This window comes from Thunnus maccoyii, chromosome 17 (assembly GCF_910596095.1).
Source record: "Thunnus maccoyii chromosome 17, fThuMac1.1, whole genome shotgun sequence".
Taxonomy (NCBI): domain Eukaryota; kingdom Metazoa; phylum Chordata; class Actinopteri; order Scombriformes; family Scombridae; genus Thunnus; species Thunnus maccoyii.
This window is the reverse complement of record NC_056549.1, coordinates 18279853-18300761: the sequence shown is the minus strand read 5'-3', so window position 1 is coordinate 18300761 and position 20909 is coordinate 18279853. Positions and strand designations below refer to the sequence as shown.

The window sequence follows — 20909 nt, the reverse complement described above, 5'->3', positions numbered from 1 at the left end:
TTACTTTGAATTTGCATCAAATATAAGCCATAGACACTCCACATTGGTGGTTTTGGTCCAGTAAGGATATCAACTATGTGCATGTGTAGAAACTGTATTTATATAAACATTAATTAACATTCAATCTTTTCATTTTTATAAGATACTTTACATAAATAAAGAATTTTTTTTGGAATTTACAAAATTCTTTTACCAAATATTTTGGCAAATAGACTTTATGTTTTTCATTGTCATCTATGCACCTGTTTTTATTTTTGTTTTCTATTTTTATTCATACACATCGTTACTTCTTAAAGAAGATCAAACATTTTTGAAAATTTTTATCTAAATACATAAAACTCACATTATCCTTCCAGATGCGTCTGATGGGAGAGTGTCGCGGCAGCATAGACGCAGTGAAGAGAGCAGAGGGAGAACTGACAGAAGACGAGGACGAGATGCCGGGACTCACAAACCCCACCAGCACAGACACCCAGAGCGCAGGTCAGTTACACACAAACATACACACACACACTGCAGACGTTCCTCATTCAAACACTGTGTGAGCCGTGTTAAATCGATATCTTGGATTTTTTTTTTTTTTTTCTTCCGCAGGTGTGATTGAGCGCTGGGAGCTGATGCAGGCTCAGTCTCTGAGTGAGAAACACAGGCAGCACAAGCAGGACCTGCAGCAGTGGCAGCAGCTGATCTCAGATCTGCAGACCATGAGGGCCTGGCTCGGTCAGTCTGAGGCCGAACTCAACAAGCTGCGAGGGCTGGATCTCAGCACCGACATCCAAACCATCCAGCAGAGAATCAAGAAGCTCAGGGTTTGTGTGCTTTTTCAGTTGCTATATCTGAGCAACAAGAGTTTGACAAAAAATAATATTTTAAAAACATCTCAAACATAAGAAATTTGGATTTTGATAAATAGGATTTTCTGCCAAAATGTAACGAAAGGTTTTATACAACATGGACATTGATTTATGGGCCAGAATCTCTCGGCAGCTAGGTAGAACACCTTTCTCTATGATCTTTTATTTGCTTGCATTTTAGAAACCGCAGTTTGAGTTATTTGTCAACACACAATCATCAAAATAGTTGTTGCCTGTAAAGCACTACAGTAAACAAGATATCACTACTCTATAAATACGACCCTCTGAAGCCGGTATGGGCTCTACTAACCCACATCTCATGTGTTCCAACCATCCTGCTTCACTCTGTATGTTGGCACCGCATCTATTCTCAGCTTCTTTTATCTCGCAGCACCCCACAGTCCAGTCTGGTTCATGGTCCAGTGTCATTATAAATAACCTCTTGACCCACATGTGTAGATGCCGCTCTGAATTCTTTGCTCTTCGTCTCTCAGGAGCTGCAGAAGACGATGGATGCCCACAAGTCAGAGGTCCTGTCTATCAACCTGAGCAGTGCTGATTTCCTCCAATCAGAGCCTGACTCTGAGGAGGCGTGGGAGCTGAGGGACGGACTGAAAGAGATGAACGCACGCTGGGACCGGCTCGGTACCTCGCTGGAGGACTGGAGGGAGGAGCTGCAGAGAGCACTGATGCAGTGCCAGGTACTAAAATAGACACACACACCCAAAATAACTCCAGAACAAGATGCAAAATAACAGGATTTTGGGATTATACTTTTATGTTGCACCTACTTGTGTAAAAAAAAAAGCTTTCTTTTTATAGAATCACAAGAATTTTGCAATAAAGCTGAAAGGTTGCAAAACTATATAAATTGCATTTTCATTTATGACTCCAATAGAATTTATAGATTAAATAAAAAATATATTGGAAATTTTCTCAAATTGCATCCGTACTATCCAGTGTAATCACGGCAAAAATGATTTAACTAATAGGAAGGAAAGATATGCACAGTAGAGATACTCCAATCTCATTTAAAACAAAAACTTAACTAATTCGATGCCGTCTTTCCTTTCAGGAGTTCCATGAGATGAGCCACGGTCTGCTGCTGTGGTTGGAGAACATCGACCGCAGGAGGAACGAGGTGGTGCCCATCCCTCCCAACCTGGATCGTGAAACATTACGAGCTCATTACAAAACACTGACGGTACGTCTCTCCAATACCAGGTCTGTACACAGCAGACTTGTACAGTATTTGATTGGAGTGAGTGGATGACTCAAACTCAGTAGTTCCCAAAGTGAGGTTCGAGCACCAAAGGAGGGAGGCGGATTTCTGAGCAACAGCTGTGATCATAGGCTGTTGCTGCTTTTACTTTTCTCGTCAGATTTGACAGCTTAGATTTTGAAAAAATTGTATCACAATGACAAAGATTGCTGATCACGTCTGTGAATCTGTCTCCTTTTATTGTGCCGCAGCAAATCAAGCGTGAGCTGCTCGACTCGCAGCAGAAGGTGTCGTCCCTTCAGGAGCTGTCTGCTCAGCTGCTGGTCAACACTAAACCTCAAACTCTGCTGCTCCAGTCGGAGGCCTCAGAGGAGATCCAGCCGCAGGGCAGCGAGTGTCTGGAGGCCCAGGAGAAGGTGCACGTGATCTCAAACAGGCTGAGGCTGCTCCTGAGGGAGGTCAGCTCTGACCTCGAAGGGCTGGAGAGGAGACTGGAGGCCGCGGACACACGGCAGGTCAGACGATGATGAATGACTCACAGAGGAATCACTTTATTCTTGACATAAAAAATATATCTAACAGTTACAGTGACTGTCATTCAGTTTCATGTGTTTTTTATTTATTTTTCAGGATTTCTTACCTTTGCCTGTTGGCAAATCAGAAATCTGTGGATCAGCTGGTCCTGTGTCAGAAGCAGCCATCCAAAGTCGCAAACGATTGGTAATGTTTCCTCTTAATGTCCAGTAGGGGGGGCCAGCCTCTTTTCACAATAAGAGAGAATAATAAAACTGTCAATCTACCTTCTCCTGTCTTTTTCCCCATATAGATATCCCATTTACCACTTTTCAATTGCTCTGCTAACATGTACACAAAAAGATTTTTTGCTGCCCCCCCACCACCACCCCTGTTTGAGATGTTTTTGCTGCCCACACCATGTAGATCTGCCAAAAATACACAAGACAACCTGGCTTTTCGTTGCACTATGATAAAAAAAATCTTCATTAATTTCTCATTTTGGAATAGACACATGAAAAGAAACATATTCTAATCGTTATACTGACTGTTTAAATAGCATTTCAACATATTTAATTTTGTAAGTTTCTTTGGATTTGACTTTTCAGGAGTTAGTCTTGAGAAGCCAGATTTCTTGGTTCTTAGATTCAATCACCGTCATTGATTACATTGCTGCTTTTTGGTCGTTGATGATTCTTCCTCTAGCGATGTTATGGCTCTCTTTATGTTATTTGGTTGTTTTTTCTCTCATCTGAGGCTTTGTCTTTATTTGCCCTTGACTGAAACATTCTTTTCTTTCTTTTACCCCTCCCTGCTCATTACGCGGTACAGCCCCGAGGCAAAAGTAGTCAGGCCCACCCAGGACACCCTGAGAGCGGCTCGCGCCACAGGTACCTCTCCCCTTGAACTCTAGAAAGACGGGATGATGATGGAACCAAAGCTACGGCCAACAAGAAACTTGATTTTTTTTTATTAACACAACCCATGAGAAAATCAATGAATCATAATCAATCGTGTTTTGTTTATAGTAGATTTTGGATAATTGGATGTAATAATCTGATCAATTGATTTGTAGTTTCTTCAAGTGATTGGTTTTGAAGGCTTTAACACTGCGTTCCATGATCCTCCCTTATTCTAGAGGCCATGTTATCAGCTCTTAAACGAGTGGGGAATCGCCTACGTCAGGCTGTTCCCTTTCATCTTTAAATGTTTTGTTTCACTGCTTCACTTTTGCTCTGCCGCTGCTCGTCTTTGCTCTTTTGAATGGCATCATGAAACGTTGCCTCCTTCCTCTGAGTAACTTTGTAGTATCCTCCTCACCCACTAGATGGCATTATCTGAATTTCACTGACTCCTCCTCTGTTCCTTCAGATGTTTTTCTTTCTCATGTTTCCTTCCTGTTTCATTCTCTTCATAGTTTTAACACAGGATATGATACATTAACCCCTGCAGTTTTTCCTTCTTCATTAACTCCCGCTTTCTTTCCTCTGTTTCTTTTCCAGACCTTTTAACTCTCCCACCTCTGACTCTCCTCTCATTTCTGATTCTTTCTATAATTTCCACTAAATGCCAACAATAACATGCAGGCCTGGTGAAGCCTTGGCCTTAAATGTAGATAAAATAATGTGTTTGTTCTCCCCAGATAGCATCCTTTGGATGAGAAGCAGGGAATCTCTATTATATACTCATGACCTGCGGAAATTGGAATCCAGAGAAGCAGGAGAGAGGTTGCCTGGCCTTAAAACTTAAGCCACATACATAAACACACATCATGTGATGGTGCTCATGCATGTTCACAGCAGCCCTATCTGTAGGATGTAGGAGGACTAAATGAAATTGGCAGGCTGCAGATTGAGCGACTGGAGGGGTGTCAGCATGTCTGACCCTCCCTCAGCCTCAGTGAAGATGAGCCGCATTGAGAACATGCTGTTCCTCCCCTCGAGTCTTGGCTCTGACAGTGGAAATCTCCAGAGAGGCATTTGACATTTCTCCTGCTTCTGTTTGGAATGAGACGTGGCATTGAACTCTCACACACTCTGCTCTAAAACCGGAGCGTTTCCCCACCCAGTGAGACAGAGCCGGCTATCTACCAGTGCTTGTGGTTCAATATTTTGTTTTGTGTGTTCGTGGGAGTTTTGTGTGTGTCTCTGATTGTGTGTGAGCCTTCTAGTGTCTCTTCTGTGTTCAACTCTCTTAATCTCTGTACCTGTTGGATCTGGTCTATTTGCTGCATTTTTAGTATTTTTGCTTTTCTTCCTATTGACTCTTTGTACCACCATTCTTTTGCCAGACTTGAGTAAAACAAGTATTTGCAAATCGAATGTTTTTTGAACCCACAAAAAATGACAGAATAGAGACATTAATTTCCTGATTGATTCATCTCAATTATTTTCTTTGAATAATTGATTGATGGTTTAGTCTATAAAATGTCACAAAACAAGTGAAAAATGGCCATCTCAATTTCCTAAAGACTTCAAAGATATCAACTAATTAGTTTTAACTAATTGTTAGGAATTCAAGACATCAGGAAGCTAATCAATCAAAAAAAATATATTGAATTTGTCTTCACATGCTTTCCATTGAATAAAACAAACCCTGGAAAGTATTTTGTTATCTTCCAAGTGTTTTTAATTAACTAAAAACTGTTTTAGATGAGTGTATAATCCCTCAATTTTAGAAAAAACATTAAAGTTAATAAAATTGGAGTTTCAAGGTTTTCACAACACAGCAGTGATTTGCAAATACTAATGAACTCAGGTACGTTGTCTTCTGTGTTTAACTTGTGTCCCTGTTTTCCTGCAGCCGGAGCAGATCACCAGGCGCCGCTGGCTGCGTTTCCTCCCGTTCTGACCTTCCGGACGGCGTCTCCTCGTCAACCTCCTCCTCCTCCGCAAAGAGCCAGTCCTTCCTGCTGCGGGTTCTCAGGGCTGCGCTCCCCGTCCAGCTGCTCCTCCTGCTCCTCATCGGCCTGGCCTGCCTTGTGCCCATGACCGAGGAAGACTACAGCTGCCACCACGCCAACAACTTCGCCCGCTCCTTCCATCCCATGCTGCGCTACACCAACGGACCTCCGCCCATATGAGGCCTAGCTGAATATCTACCTATCGCTTTGCCAAGGACTCCACTGACTCCTGTGAATGTTTCCTTTTCACCCCGTGCCCTAAAAGCAACAAACTCTTCCCCTGTTGGGGAGCAACATGCGTTATGAAGTGATTCAGAGGTGATATGAAGACTTCTCTCACTAACATTGCACACACACTGTCCTGAAATCACCTCAACCCTTTAAACCACCACTCTCCAGAACAAATGGACCTTCATCTGGAGACCCCCTCTCCTACCCCCAATCCAAATATTTCATGTTGTTTTAATTCTGTTTTAACTTAAATGTGTATATTATTTTTTTAAGGTTTCTGAAGAAACCTGTGAAATCAATGAAAAACAAAGCACTATTTATATACTGTATGTTGGGAGCCAAAGTCGACCGTGCTTTTTGTCCATGATATCCAGTGCTGCTACTATTTATTTAGTGTTCAATCAGTTATTAGATTGTTAGTATTGATGAAGCAGAAGCACCACCTTGAGTGTGGGGTATTTCACCTGTAAATTGTAGAGTAGACTTGCAGTTTGAGTAGCAATCATTCACAGTCGTAGATGTGAAGAGATCCTTTCTAAAATGTTTGAAAACCTACTCAGACACAACAACTGAAACAGCACAGACATACACTAAACAGGAGTACTCTCCTAAGGATGAGAGGTAGCTTAATGTTTTTCGCTTGACAGATTTCAAAAGAACCCACTTGAATTTGGAAAGTAAGTTTTCATACGAAGTTAAAGCTAAAGTCTGAACCTATAGCACTGACATGAGCACTGTCTGAAGGTACTGCACTGAAGCCGTCCAGCCAAGATGGCCGACTTCTTCCCCAAAAAGCCAAGGCTTGTATTCCTGTTTTTATTTTCAGTATTTAATAAACTGGGGCAATTATGATAAAGATATGAGCTCTTGTTTAAAAAAAAAAATTCAATTGATTTGTATATTTTTGTTGAAATGTTGAATACAGGCAGTTATTTTTTTATCTTTCTGTTTGAGCATGCACTTGCAAGTCCCCTGCTTTTAAGAAAGCCAAACAATCACTGGTAGTGTTGAAGTAGACGGCTGTGACATGACATAGTGTGCTTTGTTATAACGGCGATAATTATCCCGCCGTGATGAGACACCAGAATCTGTAAAAAATGATGAAATATGAAAATGGTTATTTATGTATGTACAGTTTGCTAATGCCGACTTCATGAAGAATACACTCTTTGCAAATAATAAAACATGAAATATTTACTTTGGTGTTTTCTTGGTTTCAGGGAAATCAGTGTCACATGAGAGTATTTTCCAAGTTGATGTTTTTATTTTTATGCACAGTAAACAAATGACAGTCACGTCTGAGTTGACTGGATTTACACTCACAGCTCTAATGGCCAAATCCAAATTTCTGATGCTGTATGGAAGCTTTTCATACATATGTGTGTGTAAGTGGTACAGATCAGATGTGACAACTACAGACTTCACTCTAACCACAATGTTTTGTTCAGCATTTTTATATCCCTGCAGCATCCTCTCAATTGCTTAGAATTACCAGATTCAAGTGTTTACAATTACAGTTACGGACAGTGTAATGGCCAAATTTATTCATATTATTTGACATATTTCACATTGTTCTAAGTGGTAATGCAGGACATAAAACAATGAAGTATTTGCTTTATTAAGGGGCAGAGGAGTCCTCATCATGGTTAAATGATCGTGACCTTGGTTTAAGTATCAATATAGACCTTAAGGCATGTGGATCACTCAAAAATCATGTTTTTATTTTTATTTCCCTCCTTTCAATTAAAGAATGCAAATATAAAACATGTCATATATCCCCAAAGAGAGGTTTTTTTCAGCAGTTCGCATGTTTTGAGTACTTCATGGAGGTGAAATAATTGGTTAGTTAGAAAATAATCAACTATTTTTCAAGCAAAAATGTCTGAATTCAGCTTCTCAGTTGTGAGAATTTGCTGATTGTCTTTGTCATATGTGATAGTTTTTTAAATACATTTGGGTTTTGGGCTGTTTAGACAAAAAGTGACTTGAAGACAACATCTTGGGCTCTGGTAAGTTTTGATGAACATTTTTTGCTATTTGCTGCATTTTTTTTCTATTTTATGGACAAAACAATTGAGAGAGTAGCTGTTATGTTCAGAACTAGGACTAGAAGGGTCCTTCTTTCAAATCTGATCCAATTCAGTCCAATCTGTCCAAAAGAAAACAGTTACATGTGTATGTACATTATGATATTTGGGATTTTTCAGGTGTGTAAATCCAGCCAAACTCATCTGAATTAGTGGATGAATAGTTAACCAGTTGAAGCTTTCATGTATTTTAAATGTTGAACAATTGCATCAAGACAAAAATCTATGCATCAAGTCAGATTGGAGTCTCAAATCTCACTCTCACTCTCTCTCACAGTCTTACCTCCAAACACACACACACACACACACACACACACACACACACACACACACACGTGCGCACACATATTTAAGACAAAACAAATTCAGAAAAACTTTGGTGCAAGTAAGCACAGAGAACAAACCTAAACACAAAAAGCTGTGAAGAAGGTGATGTTACCCAACAACTGCTTGACTTCCTTCATTATGTAATCAGTGCTGTAGGATTTGATCATGTAATTTGTAGCTATTTAAAATTCAACAGCACAGTGGATTTATCCTCAGACACATCTTTTCATAATTATGTACTTTTTTTTGTTTGAAACTGTGTGTGCACATTAGACCTGATACCTGACATTTTGTTTTCACCTAGCAATTTTAACACAATATAAATTACACACTTATTTGAACCAGTTTCATCATAGTTCAGTGTGCAATCATCCTTGAAATGTAAAAGTGAAAATAATGCCCAATAGCCCCTTAAACCCAAGAGGAAGTGCACTTTGGTTGAGGCGAATAAAATGATAAATTAGCTGCTTCTCATTTCAAATTACTGTAGCTAACAAAGTGCCACAATATGACTTAATGTCTGCAACTTTGGAAATAATGAGCTGGTCTGTAAAGCTATTAGAGACTAAAAATCACAGATATGAAAGGCAGCGTAGAAGATTAACCGCATTTAAACTCAGATTGAAGTGAATAATTGCTGCTGCTGCTGCTGCTGCTGCTGCTGCTGCTGCTGCTGCTGCTGGAATAATTTCTACCTAAACAGCCACAACTATAAAATCACTTAATTTATAAATAATCATCTCATGAAATTAATTCAAATACAACGTTTATCTTTCATTCCCAAAGCCCTCTTGTTCTAAACTACACACATCATCCATAAAAATGACTTCTGACATGTATAAGACCTTCAGATGTTGCTTGTGCTCCGTCTCATAGGATGTGGGTGTAGTCAGACTGGGACCCTCCGTACTGCAGGACGCCTAGACCCTGGGGGGCTCTGCTTGGGGTCTCATGGCTCTCTTGGGTTCCTGAACTGGAGCCTGCTGAGGAGGAGCTGCCGCTGCTGCTGCTGTTGCTGTTGCTGTTGTTGTTGTTGTTGCTGGTGGTGTCAGCCTGACACCCGAACTGAGATCGTTGCACTGGACGGTGGAGGCGGTGAGCGTCCAGCATCTCCAGCAGCAGGTCGTACAGAGGCACTGTGTTCTTGCACTTTATGCTGTAGAGGTGCTCCATGCCTTTGTTGCTGCAGGGAGCATAAAGGAGGGAGAGATGAGGAATTAGTTTATGAATCAGTCAAGAAATGAGCAAAGTTTCAGATGGCTTTCTACATCCCTGAAGACCTTGAGCAACACTGTACACACAATTTGTTTTGTTCTTCAGTTGCTCCAAAACCAACAAGGTTTTCTGAATATTTTCTCACTTCTTTATTCTTCTATCTATTCCTGACTTCTCTATCCTGTCTATGTCACTCAGCCCTAAGCCCCAGTCATCCCCGAAGACGTACATCTTTAAAAACAGGCATCAAATATATACATTCATTTTTAAAAAGGTCAGATAATTTCCTAAAACAGCTGGGTACTGTAGTTCCTCAGCAAACATTACTCAAACAGGAGTAAACTGTGTATTTGTTGAGGACTATTTTAAGACGTAGATTTATGCACATTTGATTCTCTCGTAAGTATTCACAGCAGCAGGATGCAGGATGTAAGTGGGACTGACTCAAAATACACCACAGTACTGCTGTTCATCGTAATGGAGGACCATGGCACCCAGTGCAGTGATGTGGCTCACTGATGTCCTTTAAATAGATAACAGTTGAGGTCTGTGGCACAGATGAATATGCTAAATCAGTCTTCAGCCACACAAACAAAACTATTGATAAAGTCATTGTTGATTTTGGTCTTTTCATGTTATATGTAATATTGTTGATAATCAAACCTATCCTTTAAGTACCAGTTTAACCCTTTTCACTGAATAAATGGTTCTATTATAGTTAATGCTGTGATATTTTCTGCATAATATAAATAACTTTTAAAATTAAAAAAGGCAGCTGTTATGTGCTAAAATCAGCTTACCTGAAAATAGACAATCAATGATGTCTCTAAAAGGAACCCTAGCCCTTTTGAAGCTTTTATATTTTAAGCTCTTATAACCCTAAAACTTAACTGTGAAATGATAAAGAGGAACATGTCTAAAATGAAAGACTTCTAATACTGTACGGCAAAAACCAAAATAGACCTTTTCTAATTTAATGTCACCTCATGTGCCTGATGTGAGTGAGCAAGAGGAGCAGCTGGGCCTGCCGTCTCGACTGCTGCTGGACAGTGCATCCTGATTGGCTGATATAATGTACCAGAGCATCTGTGATGGTGTCCAGCATAATCTGCACTGCCGTGCTGTCGTGTAGAGGCTCCATTGTGCTGGTGCAGAAAGCGAAGGCACCTAACAGAGAAAAAAACATCAGCTTACTGCGGATTTGCAAGCTAATGGACTTTTTCGTTTCTTTAACGGAAACTTAAGCAGGGAGTAATACACTTCATAAGTTGATGCTCATGTGCTAAATGAATGGCCTGATATGATAAACATCACTCAACTGACGTCAGATTCAAACTAACAAAAACCAACAATGTTTATCCTCTACTTGATAATAGATCTGATTCAGACATGCATATAAGAGCGGAGCATTAATTGGGGTTGCAGTATTTCCCACACAGCAATCAAAAGTTCATCCGGCTCCAGCAGCTGTGCCAGTAGTGTCATCTCACTGGTATTTCAGTCTATGCAGTTTCTCATATAGAATATCTCAATTTCCGAGACAAACAAAGCCCTCTGTGCTTTCTCATGTTGTCATGGGAACAGTTATCAGGCATATTGACGGTACAGGCTTTTCCAGAACACTCTGTTCACCTAATGTGCCTGAGTAGTGTTCAGAGCTACACCTCTGTGGGTGTAGTTTGGCACTGTTCAATATTTACTCTGGGGAACAGGGATGGAAACCTGTGACAAAGTGGTGTGTGTGGGAACAGAACTGTGCATGATAATAATAAAAAAAATAGGGAGTTTATGTTTTTATTAAGAAAGTGTCTCTGCTATTCACTGTTAGTGTTTCCAGGCATTAGATTGTGAAAATATTTCAAAAGAAGGTGACTAAAACTGTAAACACAGCAGACAAAGTTAAGACACACACTCACACATGTTGCCTCACCAGAGTTGAGTAAGACGATAGCTTTGAGGCAGACAAACTCCTCAGGTTTGAGTTTGAGCAGGCGGAAACGGGACGTGGTGGCCAGCAGCATGTCAAAGATCTCAGCCATACCCTCAACACAGGTGCTCTCGTCCCTAAAGAGCAGAATCATAGAAAACATGAGCAATTTCTTTTGAATTTATTATCTCTTTAAAAAGCAAGGCTGTAAGTGACACGAAAAATAAATATTATTTCAGTAAAACACAAAACTCAAGAGTACATTTGACAAAAACAGAGTCAATGTTCTGGGCTGCAGTACACCATCAGGGGAATAAGAACCTGACTGCATCTGCGACCATGAAACCGTCCAAAGAGGGGCCAAATAAACAACTAATGGACTGAATCACTGCAACACTCCATTTGTCGGCACTGTTGAAATGTGATGGAAAGATGGATAATATCCAGTGGTTGGAGTGCAAGATAAACTTGGACAGCCCAGAGTCAAGGGAATTTGTCAACCCTGACCCACAGCGTTTTAGCCATCATGTCCAATTGGTGAGGACACTCACACGGGGACCAGGTTTTAGAGATAATACTCTGTAATACACTTTTGAATCAAATGGGACCATCAGGCACATCAGAGGGTAAAAGCTCTGTCTGTCTGTCTGTCTGTCTCCCTCATCCATCTCTCTGTCTCCACTCTCTCTTTTTCCTGAGGTAGATACTGTGGTTTGGCTAGCTTGTTTACTTTGAACACAGGGGGAATGGAGGGAACAGGCTGTGCCTGCAAAGCAGAAAACAGCCATGTGTCATGTCTCCTTGCATCTCTATTTTTTCGTCTTCTCTGCTTGTCATTTAGCTCTCTCTCCTTCACCTCCTTCTCCGTCATCTCTCCCTCCACCTCTCCTTCCATCATTCATTTTCCATCATTCCTTGCACTGAGGTTTTGATTAAATCTCTGTCCTGGTTGCCAGCTCAGCACTGTAATGATGAAGGGGTATTTCAAGTTAGAGAGATGCTGCTCTCCTCTCCATGGGGAACATGTAATTAGTCTTTCACTCTACGACGGACGTGTTGGGATGGCACAATGGCTGGCAAGGTGTGAAATGGAAAATCTACAATGCTGATGTATTACTCTTGAGATCAGTGTGAGAGTGAGAGGAAGATAGAGAAATGGGGAGTAAAAGTGAGGACCATGAGACGAAAGTATAGAAAGGTGCATGTTGCAGAAATGTAAGGCGGTAGTCTTCGCTACCTGTCCAGGATGAGGTCCTGTGCAAAGATGAGTTTGCCAGGGCAGTGGATGGATCTCCACATGAGCCCGATCATCAGCACCTCCAGCCACGCGCTCTCCAGCAGCTGCACCTGGTCATGAAGGGACAACTGCACGAAACCTAACCCCACACACACACACACACACACACACACACACAAAGTATACAATGAGAATTGCCGTGAAGCAGCAGGGTGATTCACACCTAGTTGGAGTCAGTTTGACACTTCTGATAGCTTTGAACAATCGTCCCACATCCATATCAGATCTTTGACTAACTCCAGAAACCATCACTAAAAACTGTTGTTCATAAACTCCAGACAAAATGTGTGTTGATGGCTTTTAGGCTGATCACAGCATTTATTTGGCATCCAGACCAAAACCAAACACAGAAAAAATATCTGATGTTGATAAGTGGTGCTTTATCAGTGATGATAATTTGTTGCGGTGGGCATGGTGTGGAATATTAACACTCTCAGGGTTAAATATTTCTGTGCACTATCTACCAACTCATAAAAATAAAAATATGCTCTTTTTTCTGGCAGGGAATGGCTACTTAAATGAAACCATCTGCAATCTCTCTGCTCTCATAAGGCGCCTTATCGCTGGCACTCAGCTGTCTCAATTCATATGTAATTACAGCCAATTCACTCCCATTGTCCCCTCTGCACACTGTTTGGGACCCCTCGCAATTAAAACTGTGTGCCTCTGGGCTTTTAGTGACGCACAAGGTTGTAATACCTCAAAATCAGGATTTACTCACTAAGAGAGCCTGTTGCTGTGTGTAGGTCTGTGCACATGTGTGTATACGCATGCGAAAGGGTGATGTGTCTTATACTGCATTTAAGCTCTATGGGGTGCCAGCAGATTGGCCAAACAATCCTCTCCAAGGTGATGACTGTAATTACCATCACTGTAATGGCTCTGCATTTGTGTGTGCGCGTGTCCATGTGCACTTCTACTATAAAGGTCTCCTATCACAAACTGTTGTCTAAGCAGTGAAATACAAGGCAACAACCTCTGCCACACAGTACATCTAGACTTTTGAATGTTTTAGAAAGACGGTGTTTCTAAGCTTTTGAAAAATATATCCTAATTTAGACAACACATACGTAGATGTCAAGGTGTTTTGGACCTGCTTTACTAAAGAGCAGGAAACCTTACTTACTGGACAAGTTTTTGTGAATGTCTCCACAGGTATAAGCTTGAGGCCAAATATTTGGACAGATATCTTTGGGGTTACTTTCAATGTTCAACCTAAACTACTGAACATTAAATTACAGGATATTATACTTTTTGCATCATTATTGGCAATAATTTTATTAAACTGGAAGTTACCAACCCCCCTAATGCATCTCACTGGCTTAAAGACCTGATGATGTTTCTGAACATTGAGAAAATAAAGTTTGCACTGGGAGGCTTTTACTCCACTTGGGGTCTTTTAATCCAATACTTTGATAATCTTGAGAGTCTTTCTGACAGTTCTTGAAGGGATCTATTTATTCTTTTTTTCAGTAACTGTATTTTTATCTTTTCACTTTTTTTGCAACTTGTCAATAGTGAAACACAGCAGTGAATCTGGAGGGTGGGAGGGAGGGCTTGAGGTGGTGGGATGATAAAGCTTGTCTGTTAACAGGTTTAAATAAAAAAATACATATAATATATATATATATATATATTCATATGTAGCTTGGAGTTGACACACATTTTGTGGCAATAAATGAAATGTGCATTATGTACTAAACAAGTCAACTGTAGGTGCCTTTTCACAATCTGCAGAAGCATTTCTTCCATTTAACACAAGCTTCCAGGACATTGCTTCTGACAAATTAATCACGAAACTATATGTACAAAATGTGGTATAGAAAGAATAGCTGGTGCAATGATAAGAGGGCTGTAATAATTCACTACAGACCAGGTTACAGACAGGATATGGTTGATGTTAATAGCACATGAACATCACCAGACTCCTAGTTCCAAAATAAGTCTCAGGAGAGTCTTACAATTCCAGTCAGTGGCAGGTTTTCCCTCCATAACACAGTACAGACCAGAAAGTGAAGATGAAAGCCAAATCTCAGCATCTGGTTAAGTCATTGTCACTGATCAGTGACACTGTCTGTTATGATAGTTTTGTACTAGCTTAACCAAAATCTTAAGTAAATTAAGTCAGCCTTTAAATTCAAATGCATATTTTAAACAGGTCTCACAGAGGGGTGAGATTAATTCATCTGTTTCTAATGCAATTTCACTCAACACTTTTTTTTTTTAAAGTATCTTAAAAAATATATATTTATTGATTTATTGGTGGTGTTGCAACCTTGCCATGCTAACCAGTATTTCATTTATTCCAACCTGGAAGCTTCTTGGCCCAGGCGATCATGTGGACCAACTCCTTGTCGGCCATGCTGGTGAGCATGGCCATCATGGTGACCTCGGTGTAGGGTCGGCTCATCTTCTGACGGGCACATAATATTGGAGGCTCAGCACCCTGGAGCACAAGGAGCACCTGGGGCCACAGGAGAAAAACTAAGTCAGTCTAAGAAGATGATTTCTAATATTTAAGATCCTTTGACCTTTTGTCTAGGGCCACTTTCAGGTCAAATTTCCCCTGACCAACAAAACAAATGGCTGCATTTCCATAAAATTTGCTGTAGAGGTTCATTTTCTCCACATGAATCAGTACCTGGTCAGGAGGCATGCCAGCTACCGATGATTTTCCTCCGCCAGCACTGTTGCTGCTACTGCTGCGTTTCCTCCCGTCCTGAGGGGGCACTGTTCGTTGCTCCAGCTCCTTGGTGGACTTGTCTCTGGTGCCAGTCCATCGTTTGTCACGGCGCAAAACACGACCACGGTCTTTGCGCACACCTTGAGGACACAGTAGGGTATAATACAAAATAAACTGCAAATACACAGAAAAAACACACACACATGCATCCACACAATTAATTACAAATGTGCATTAATCAGGCTTTTCCCTCAACATCTGACACACATAACTTCATGACCTGTTCCTTCCAAAAAATCTAATAGTGCACATCATATGGATGCCTGTGTGATTCAAGAAGTATGAAAACAAAAATGTGGGTGTGTACTAATCAGAAGTTGTACTCCTTAAGAGGAAATCACTTCAAGGTCATGTTAAAGTTAGTCTCAAGCTTATCTGCATCCACCAGCACACTCATATTTGTACCAATCCTCTGAGCAATAAGCTATGATTGACAGATGAACATTAGTTATAAAGAAAGCATCTAAATTACATTTTGTTGACATAACAAGAACATAGAGAAGTACAAATTGTGCAAATAAAAAGAAATAGTAGGCTCATTAGACAATTTAACCCAAAAAGAAACTGGTAACCAGAATGTAAAAACATTAACTTTGGTAACAGACAGCAAAAAAAAAAAAAAATACACTCAATAAAATCAAACTAATAAAAAAGAGGTTTGTCTTGCAAGAGCTGTCAAATCTGCTGTCTGCTGGTGTTTCTACCCACCTCCTTTCATCATGCCCACTTCGTAACACTTCCTAAGACGGCAGGCTTGGCAGCTCTTCCTCCGATTCCTGTCAATAGTACACTGATTGGTTGCTGGGCACATATAGTCATTGTGACCTGAAATGGAAGAAAATCTATTACTTCAAGCCCCCCCACCTGGGTGTTCAGTTTAGATTTAGGTTATTTAGCGGCCAGGAACAGTCTATTCCCATTTTAAATGGATCTGAGATGGAGAAAATTAAAACGTGGCATCTTTGCTTTGTCATTGCCATGGAGACTATTGGTTTCTTTATGACCTGTCTTCCATTGCAAGACTTTGCATCAATATGCCAAAGCATCATATCACAAAGATGGCTGAGCGTCCCACAGCAGATGCAGCTTTTATCTGCACACACAGGCAGGGGCACATGGAGGTTGAACATCATGTTGTATGAAAGACATGGGATACAAACAGAGAGGAAAACTGATGGACAATAGTAATAATAAATAAATTCTACTCTCTTAATTCAAAACAGTCAATCTCAGTTTCACAATGTGACATTTTATGACATCCTTTTTGCTTCTTTGGCCAGGTTACAAGCCCAGTCATATCAATAACCTTGAGCCTATTAAACTGCTGACACACTAAATCACCACCCTTTATCATCCAAACTCTTATTTTCTCCTTTGTAAATGTTCTTTTGATTTCACAGATGAACCAGATTAAAACCATACTACATTTGCTTTATTTTTTATGGGGCACAGTGCTCCATGTTTGCCTGTATAAGACTCTGTGTTTGAAGCAGCCTTAATGAGTTATTGTGTTTTTTCATATAGTTAAATTTTCCACAACATATATAGTAAAAGACAGAATTCAATCATAAGTATTTCTTAGTTTAATTAAATGTAGAATATCTGTGGATTTTTAGAAATTCTTGCTCATTTTTACATGAAATTTCAACAATTAAACTGTGACAACATAAGACACAACCCTCAACAAACAGGTAATGTTTAAAGAGTTGTATCAACAGTAATCAATCACAAATGGATGCAGCAGACAGTCTACCTACCCTGGATGCTCCTCTTGAAGAAAGCTTTGCAGCCTTCACAGGACCACACCCCGTAGTGGTAACCAGAGGCATAGTCACTGCATACTGCACAGAAGCGCGTCTCTTTGGCCATCTCAAAACCCCCGGCTACAGCCCCTGACTCCCCCATGGCGTATGATTCGTCACTGGTGCTGCACTGGTCCTCTCTGGATACCGGCTGCTGACTGGATGGCCCGCTGGACCTGCATGAGGGCAGGGATTTCAACTGCTCAGTTAAATAATATCACATATTCACGTGATAATTTAGTGTTTTAATAATGACAGTAACTAGAAATTGTGCTGCTGATAAAATGCTATGAACATAGTATATCAATTGTTTTCTTGCCATAAAATAAAGATGGACATTTTGCAAAAATTGCTGAAAAATATTCGAGCCAACTGCTTGATTCCGCATCAGTTCCAACATTTACTAGACTTTAGTTTAACAGTGGCTGAGACGAGAGCAGAGTACTATTTTCCACCTGAGTCAGGAAACAATCTGTTTGTGTGCTTCCGTTGTTCTTACGTATTGTTCCTTTCTCAAGGTCCCTGACAAAGTCCTTAATCTCTGGAATTAGAAACCAGGGCAAAGCTTGATCCTTTCTATAGAGATAATGGCAATGTTTTGTATAAAGCAAAAGATTAAACAACAATTCTGTTATATAATTATGTTTTGTTTATGACAGCCTTTTAGGATTGAACAGAATTCCAGAGCCATAATTCATGAGTGAAAGATATTAATTCTAGTTATGTACAAATCTTTTCTCCAACTACCATGAAATTGGAAAAAGGGTGATAGAGCAGAAAATGTATAAATTAATTCTTACAAAGAAGCTAAACTGACTGAGAAATGGCTTTCTTTAATGACAATTTGTGTTGATGGAGTGAGTGAAGGGAATTTGCTGATGTAAAAACTCTGGCAGGTCTATTGATGTTTTGATTGCACTGTTTCTGTCAGTTACATAATCAGCAAACAGCACAAACAAAACAGATTCAAGCACTGGAGGAGGTGTCTGTTACAAATTGTTTATCCTCTCATGAGATTCATTACTTAAGTAATGGCCAGAAATACACTAACTTATTCTAATAGTATTCTAAGACTATAAAAAGCACTTTTCCCCACTGATCTAAAGAGAAACTGTATTCCCTCACCTGTAGATGGGTGTTGAAGTGGTCTCCAGATAGTGTTGGCTGGGCGGGTGCATATAGGGGCTGAGACGTGGGCTGGAGGGTACAAACACAAGAGGACTAGTGGGCCCAGTGCCCAGAGACTGAAGGCTGCCATCTGAGGGTTGTCCGTGGGCGTCCAGAGGAGCAGAGTAGTAGCCAGTGGTGGAGTGGCTGTAAAGAGGAGTCGGGGTAGGGGTGGGGGTGGCATAGTCGTATGTCCCCTCCAGGAAGTCCACAGTGGCTACCTCTCCAGAACCCCGGTTCTCTTCAGGGTACATGTCACTGAGGGGGGCACGTGGCGGAGGTGAGAGACGTGGTGGGGAGAGGGTATCCAGCTCTGTGAACGCTGGACTGATCCTGGGTCTGAGTACTGGTCCGCACGGCTGCCTGCTCTGCGCCGGGCTCTGCCTGAGCAACATCACAGCACAACAGCACTGATAAGCAACATGATTTAGACTTGCACTCCCATTTGCTGGGAGGGGGGGAGTGGAGACGAGTGCTGTTCTCCCTCTCTCTTTACTCTTTCCTCGCACTCTCTGTCTCTCTTGCCTTCTTTTTTCCTCTTTCCAATACAGCCTGTCAGGCAACTTGAAGGGTTCACTATTTTTCCAGTCCCACTGCCCTATCTGACTTGAGCTTCCACCCACCCAGATCCCCCCAAAAAAACAAAAAGACTCCTCCCAACCTCCCTCAGGTTTTTTGTCAGCGGAGCCTTTTACTCTAATACATCTCTACTAACATGTAGGAGGGAGGGAAGGCTAGTGGCAAAAAGAAAAAGAAAGATGGACAATGAAATGGTGATTTCCCAGCTTCTCTGTCCCCTCTCACACCACTTTAAAAATGTTCTCTTCCCACTTAATCTTTGTTTTACGCTGGAAAGCTTTTGTTGGTTGCAGCTGCTATCTAGAGAAAACAGCTGTTGGGCTTTCTATGAATGTTTATCGTGCATTTAGCTGATATTCAGCACACTACCAGCATGATGTATGACCAGTCTATTTGTAGCCAGATTATTGAATACACCTGAGACTCAGCAGTAAATCAAATCACTGTGGAAATGAGAAACATTAGGACAACAGTTTTAATAAACTGGGCCTAAATGAAAGCCAAATCTAACCATCATTACTCACCTCTTACACATGAATCATCCTCATATCTGCTGTGTGATACTGGGACTGTTTGAGTCTTCTCTCTTCCTCTCTGCTTGCCTCTCCCATCTCTCTGACTCTCAGACATCTAGCTGGGCTTATTGGACAGAATGGGAACAGTGGAAAGGTTAAAAAAGAGGATAAACAAATTAAAGATGCAGCCAAATCGATACATGTGTTTAAGTGCCAGGTCACCGTAACACAGTAAACAGAGCAAGAGGTCAAAACTTATTTCAACAGCCAATAATTACACAACCAATCCAAAATGAGGGACTTGATGGTCATTTTAAGACTGTATGATCTAAATTCTATCTTTTTATAATCATTTCAAAGAAATTCATAGAGAGAATTGATAAAAATTCTTCATGACATTTCACTAAAAAGAGGATTATATGTATTTTGGGACATAATATGAACTGGTTAATCAGAGAAAAGAAAGAAAAGAAAGGGGCAGAGTATTTATGCAAATAAATATTTAAAGGAATCAATGTTCATGTTAAAAGCACAAAAGCTCCAGGTTTGTGTTTGTCAGGGATCCTTTTAGTCCTTGCATGTTTTGGGACCAGGCGTCAAGGTAAAAAAACAACCTTGTGAGTTGAAATACTTCTGAGAAAACTAATAACACACTATAAATTTAGGAATTATTTTGTAACATTCATAGCTGGTGTAAAATGTAATCAATTACTTAATCAAGGTGAAATGTCATATACAGCTTCAAATAATTATTTCTTCTTGCACACAAATGCAAAAGATTAGATTATGTTTTTCAGATTTGAGATTTTTTTTAATCACAAAAAAGTAATTTGGGGATTTAGTTAAAATCTGCTCATTTCCATGTGATACTGTCATACAAGACACTCATTGTCATCAATATGAAGGAACTTAAAAGATAAACATGATTACAAGCAACTATTGACCTTCACATCTGAGGAAAAACTCAACATTTGGCACAGAGGCTTCATTTTCTCTTCTCTGTGCAACATCCTTCTTGAGTAAACAGCCCAATTTTCAGGACATGTCAGGTCAAGTGGAAAACAAGTAGCCCTGATGATGATATATATATTTATGCATTTCCCTGGGATAAAATGAAGACATTGTTATATTAGAAAACAGGAAAATGAAGGGTGAGAAATGAAATCACTAAATCACCTAAATGACTCATTTGCAGCATAAATGATGTCGTTCAGTTTTCCCAGCTCATGTGGCATTGTAATGCACAAGTTGTACCATTTCCAGCTTTTTTGTTGGCTGTGTTTTTAGGTCCAACCTGACCCAGAGTAGTGTATATGAAAGGTTGACAGGTAACAACAATGAAACACTACTAGTGAATTTAGTCTAATGATGGATTATCTCCATTGTGAACAGATGAATCTTTAAATATCTGGCTGGATGAATTGAAAAACAGTCTAGCTTCATAGATTGGATTAAAATGCTAATTAAGTCAACATTTGACACTTTGCAAGAGTGCTGCAAAAATAGCTTAGTCATTATTACTCACACT

General features: G+C 40.3%; 2 protein-coding genes across 6 annotated transcripts in view; one reads left to right on the top strand and one right to left on the bottom strand.

The window, feature by feature from the left end:
* The window catches only part of syne1a (spectrin repeat containing, nuclear envelope 1a), a 149269-nt gene extending 142350 nt beyond the window's left edge, over window positions 1–6919 (top strand). For all 5 annotated transcript variants that reach the window (XM_042391297.1, XM_042391296.1, XM_042391294.1 and 2 more), the window contains 8 exons: window positions 357–483; window positions 595–809; window positions 1349–1555; window positions 1930–2058; window positions 2328–2591; window positions 2707–2796; window positions 3421–3479; window positions 5392–6919. In XM_042391297.1, the coding sequence (XP_042247231.1) occupies window positions 357–483; window positions 595–809; window positions 1349–1555; window positions 1930–2058; window positions 2328–2591; window positions 2707–2796; window positions 3421–3479; window positions 5392–5671 (1371 nt within the window). In that variant the 3' untranslated portion in view covers window positions 5672–6919. The remainder of the gene's footprint in view (window positions 1–356; window positions 484–594; window positions 810–1348; window positions 1556–1929; window positions 2059–2327; window positions 2592–2706; window positions 2797–3420; window positions 3480–5391) is intronic.
* Window positions 6920–6966: 47 nt separating this feature from the next.
* Window positions 6967–20866, bottom strand: esr1 (estrogen receptor 1). Its single transcript, XM_042391287.1, has 11 exons — window positions 20558–20866; window positions 19391–19505; window positions 18246–18671; window positions 17076–17296; window positions 16027–16143; window positions 15217–15398; window positions 14886–15039; window positions 12516–12654; window positions 11282–11415; window positions 10335–10518; window positions 6967–9319 (listed from the first exon to the last, which is right to left on the bottom strand). Exons 2-11 carry the CDS (start codon window positions 19399–19401, stop codon window positions 9007–9009), a joined length of 1881 nt encoding a protein of 626 aa, XP_042247221.1. The 5' UTR covers window positions 19402–19505; window positions 20558–20866; the 3' UTR covers window positions 6967–9006.
* Between the last annotated feature and the right edge of the window lie 43 nt (window positions 20867–20909).